Genomic DNA, 5,000 nt, shown 5'->3' with positions numbered 1-5,000 from the left:
GTCCACTAAATCATTAAATAGGAGACGCCCTCCGGACGATATATAGTCTTGTAACCCCTTGTACTTTGTAATCTCTCTGAAGGTGTAAAAGCCTAAACGTTAGAGGAATAAACTCATCTCTGACTTGTGTGTTTCTTTACCACCCTCATATCTACATACATACATAGACATACATACATACATACATACATACATACATACATACATACATACATACATACATACATACATACATACACATACATACATACATACATACTGTACATACATACATACATACATACATACATACATACATACATACATTCATACATACATACATACATACATACATACATACATACATACATACATACATACATGCATACATGCATACATACATACATACATACATACATACATACATACATACATACATACATACATACATACATACATACCATTCAAACACACTGAATGGTCCCGACGAGCGCATTTCCACTCCCGTTCGTGATGACGTGGAATAACAAGTAAAAAGTTAATGTGGTTGATAAAAAATACATACCATACATACATACATGCATACATAATACATACATACATACATACATACATGCAAACATATATAGTCGTACACATATATATATATATATATATATATATATATGTATATATATGAAAAACGGGAACTTTTGGAAAACCCAATGCAATAGAAAAAAAGTATATATATATATATATATATATATATGAAAAACGAGAACTTTTGGAAAACCTAATAAAATAGAAGAAAAGAATATATATTGACAGCAATTGAACTACTACAACTTGCCAATTAAGAGACAGTAATCCAAATTATCAACATAGATGGCGTTCTCCTGTACGTATGCATTCTTCCAATCTGCTGTTGAGGTTTCCCATTGTTTACTGCAACATCTCAGGTGGGATACCACGAATTTTGTCTTGAATTATTCGTTTCAACTCATCCATTATTCGTGGCCGAGTCGTGTACACCCAACTCTTCAGGTAGCCCCACAAGAAAAAATCATAAACGGACAAATCCGGTGATCTTGGGGGCTAGGGAATGTCGCTGAATCTTGAAATGTCTCACCATCCTGTTGAAACCAGGTTTCGTGAAGTTATGGAAAATTATTCAATGAAGGTGCAACAAAAGATTGCAATATCTCAGCATACCGGAGCAGATAGGCCGGCTTGACAAGATCGATGTTGATGGATTCCGGGTTCTTCTCTATGGTAATAGTTTTCTTTGTTTTGCGTAGTACCTTGAAGGGGCCTTGGTAAGGTTGTTGTAGCGTTTCTTCACGGCGTCAACTCTGATGAACACGTGTGTGCAGGTGTCGAGGTCTTGACTAACAAAAGTCTTGAACGATGGCGTACGAGGTTGCATCGGTTGAAGAGAACGCATGTGGTCTGTCAGTTTTGTAGTGTAGTCCTGAAGATGACATGAAGTAGAGTTAGGGGCAGGGGCCAAGAGTTGACCAGGTAGCTTGAGGGTAGTTTTGTAAACGAGTCCGGCAGAAGAATGTTGCAGGTCTTCTTTGAAAGACGTACATATGCCCCGAAGGGCATGAGGAAGGGCTTGCAACCAGTCTTCATGTTGGGCTGAGGCTATTAAATAAGCTTTCAGTTGACGATGAAATCGTTCCACGGTACCATTAGCTTGCGGGTGGTAACTGGCAGTTCTGATGCGCTGGATGCCTAGAATGTTCATCAATTTGTTCCACACGTTGGACTCGAACTGGCCGCCACGGTCGGAGGTGAGGCTGAGAGGAACACCGAATCTGGAGATCCAGGTGTTGATGCAAGCGCGAGCGACGGAATCTGTACTAATGTCAGGCAAGGGGGCAGCTTCAGGCCAATGGGTGAAATAGTCGACGCAGGTGAGTATGTAACGGTAATCATTAGAGAAGGGCAGTGAATTAACAAGATCAGTATGCACATGTTCAAATCTTGAAGAGACTGGAGTGAAGGTTGCAGCTGGAGAACGCGTGTGACGTAGGACCTTCGAACGTTGACATTGTACACATGTGCGTGCCACTATCTGACGTCCGTATTGATGTTAGGCCAGATGAAACGTGGTGTCATTATCTTCTGGGTTACTCGGATGCCAGAGTGAGAAAGGTTGTGCAGTTTATGGAAGACTGCCAGGCGATGAACCTTCGGAAGAAAGGGACGGCTGGTTTTGGTAGAAACATCAGCGTAGATGTGCATGTCCGTGCCTGGGAGTAGGATCTTCTTAAACTGGAACACAGGGTTGCTCTGCCTGGTTTGTCGACAACCCTGACACAGACAGAGGGCTTGATATACAGACTCAATTCGACTCATTGACTATCATGAACAACACGCATAATCATACACATATCCCATACCAAGCCCTCTACACTCCCTCCTCTCCTGATATCACCTTTTGCTCCCCCTGCCTAACCCCAACAACATCATGGAGAGTGGTCGGAGCCCTTGGTTCTGACCACCTTCCAATCATCATCACCACCAAAACAAGATGCACCCCAGCTGGCCACAGACACACTTACACCAATTACAAGAGAGCTAACTGGGAAGCCTTTAATGAAGAGACAGAACAACATTTTGAAACACTTTACAGTACACCAATCACAAACATAAACAATGCTGTGCACGCTTTTAATACAATCATACAAAACGCAGACAAGAGATACATCCCTAGAGGCAACAGAAAATCACACAACCCCAACTTCACACCAGAAATCCAAGGCCTCATCAGACAACGTGACACACGTAAACACGATACCCCCACACCTATCCCTCAAAACATAGCAGACCAAATACAAACACTAAACACTGTGATTGCCAATAAAATACATGAACAAAAAACACAAAATTGGCAAAACTTTATCAATACACTTGATCACAAAACAAACACCAGCAAATTGTACAAAACACTCAACAGCATCACACTATCCAACACTAACACTACACGCTCTCACGCAGCAATAATCACAACAACAGATAATCTACCCTCAAACAGACAACAAGCAAACGCACTCATACGTCATTTTGCACAGACGAGCCATCTTACATCTCACCCTGACGACCGACGCACCATTCGACGTAAGAAAGACTTTCCCACAGACTCTGACTATACACCCTTCATAGACAGTCAGACAAAACTCATAATGCATAGTCTCAAGCACTCATCTGCCTGTGGCCCTGATAACATAAGCAACATCCACCTAAAACACATTGGACCACAAGGTATACACGCACTCACAAACATTGCAAACTACAGCTATTCACACAACACAATACCCGACATCTGGAAGCATGGTAAAATAATCACCATTCCAAAACCGAACAAAGACCCAACAATCCCAACATCGCACCGCCCAATCACACTTCTCTGCACCCCCTCTAAAGTCATTGAACGCCTAATACTTAAACTTGTCACACCATATATTCCCCTTGCTGACTCACAACACGGTTTTAGGCCACTACACTCCACAAACACTCTTCTGACAAACCTCACACAAAGAATTTTAGATGGCATCAATTCAGATAGGCCCCACCACAGAACACTTCTTATAACATTGGACATTAGTAAAGCTTTTGATGCTATCCCCCGCCACAACCTAACAAATAAAATATATAACACAGACATGCACAATAACACCAAAAGATGGCTGGCCAATTATCTGGCAGGCAGGAATGCTCATGTGTCATATAATAGCCAATCATCGCACATCAGAAACATTAAGAACGGAGTACCACAGGGCTCAGTTCTATCCCCCACATTATTTAATCTATACATGCATGACTTACCCACGCCAGACACCTCAGAAATACAAATCTCTTCCTACGCAGACGACATAACAATCACATGCACACATCGTAACACAGACAAAGCTGCAGAAATAATCCAGCCTTACCTTGACACACTCAACACATGGTTCATCACAAACAGACTCAAAATAGCTCCAACCAAATCTACAGCAACACTTCTCACCAACTGGACAAAAGAACACAAATACATACCTCATCTCTACATCAACAACACTCTAATACCACACACAAACACACCGAAAATTCTTGGTGTAACATACGATACATCCATGTCTTTCAAACAACACCTCACAAACATAAAAAACAAATGCACACCTAGACTTAACGCACTTAAGTCAATCACTGGAACAACATTTGGTCAAAACAAAGAAACTAATATAACAATATACAAACAATGCATACGCTCAGTGATGAATTATGCGAGTCCTGCATGGGCTCCTAATCTCAGTGAGACACACCACAACACCCTTCAAATCATACAAAACAAAGCCCTAAAAACAATTACAGGCTGCACAAATACATCACCTACAGACCATTTACACCATGAAACAAAAGTCCTCAAAGTCAAGGACCACCTCGATATGAGAGGCACACAAACACTTGCTGCAGCCACCACAAACACATCACACCCGCTACACTACATAGCAGAACACCCACACACACCAAGAAACATTAAAACTACACCCAAAGACCTTTATTACGCACAGATACTCTCTTCTCTTCCTCCACAACCACCAAATACCAGCCTCCGGAAACATATTCATAATCATATCACTCACCGCTCCATTAACACACTGAAAGACAACACACTGCTGCATGCCAGACCCCCTGATATCCACCCTTCTGAATCCTCTCTCCCACGTAAGGACAGAGTCCACTTGGCCAGACTGCGATGCGGTCACCACCCAGCACTTCTAAGCTACCAGAAGAGGCTGGACGACCGTTTTGTGAACAGCTGCCCAGGATGTAACACTTCACCCCATACCATACAACACATAATGGAAGACTGCATTATACACAATCATGCACGCAAACAACACAACATACACTCTATAAAGGATTTGTGGGAAAACCCAGTTTCGGCTGTGGCCTTCCTTGGGGAGACGGGACTGCTCGGACAGACAGTCTAGGGAACGACAACAACAACAACAACAACAATTCTTGCAGTTCTGGATCGGCTGTCTGGT

General features: G+C 42.2%; 1 protein-coding gene across 1 annotated transcript in view; it reads right to left on the bottom strand.

The window, feature by feature from the left end:
• LOC143028031 (uncharacterized) overlaps positions 1-5,000 on the bottom strand; it is a 23,595-nt gene that overhangs the window by 8,332 nt on the left and 10,263 nt on the right. Inside the window, exons 2-4 of the mRNA XM_076189674.1 lie at positions 4,979-5,000; positions 2,098-2,277; positions 1,260-1,999 (exon numbers count right to left, since the gene is read on the bottom strand). The exon at positions 4,979-5,000 is cut by the window's right edge and continues 140 nt beyond it. Of these exons, the coding sequence (XP_076045789.1) occupies positions 1,260-1,999; positions 2,098-2,277; positions 4,979-5,000 (942 nt within the window). The remainder of the gene's footprint in view (positions 1-1,259; positions 2,000-2,097; positions 2,278-4,978) is intronic.

Source organism: Oratosquilla oratoria, chromosome 9 (genome assembly GCF_046742065.1).
Source record: "Oratosquilla oratoria isolate Oo_2021 chromosome 9, ASM4674206v1, whole genome shotgun sequence".
Taxonomy (NCBI): domain Eukaryota; kingdom Metazoa; phylum Arthropoda; class Malacostraca; order Stomatopoda; family Squillidae; genus Oratosquilla; species Oratosquilla oratoria.
The sequence above is the reverse complement of the archived record's forward strand: the minus strand, read 5'-3'. Positions and strand labels throughout refer to the sequence as shown.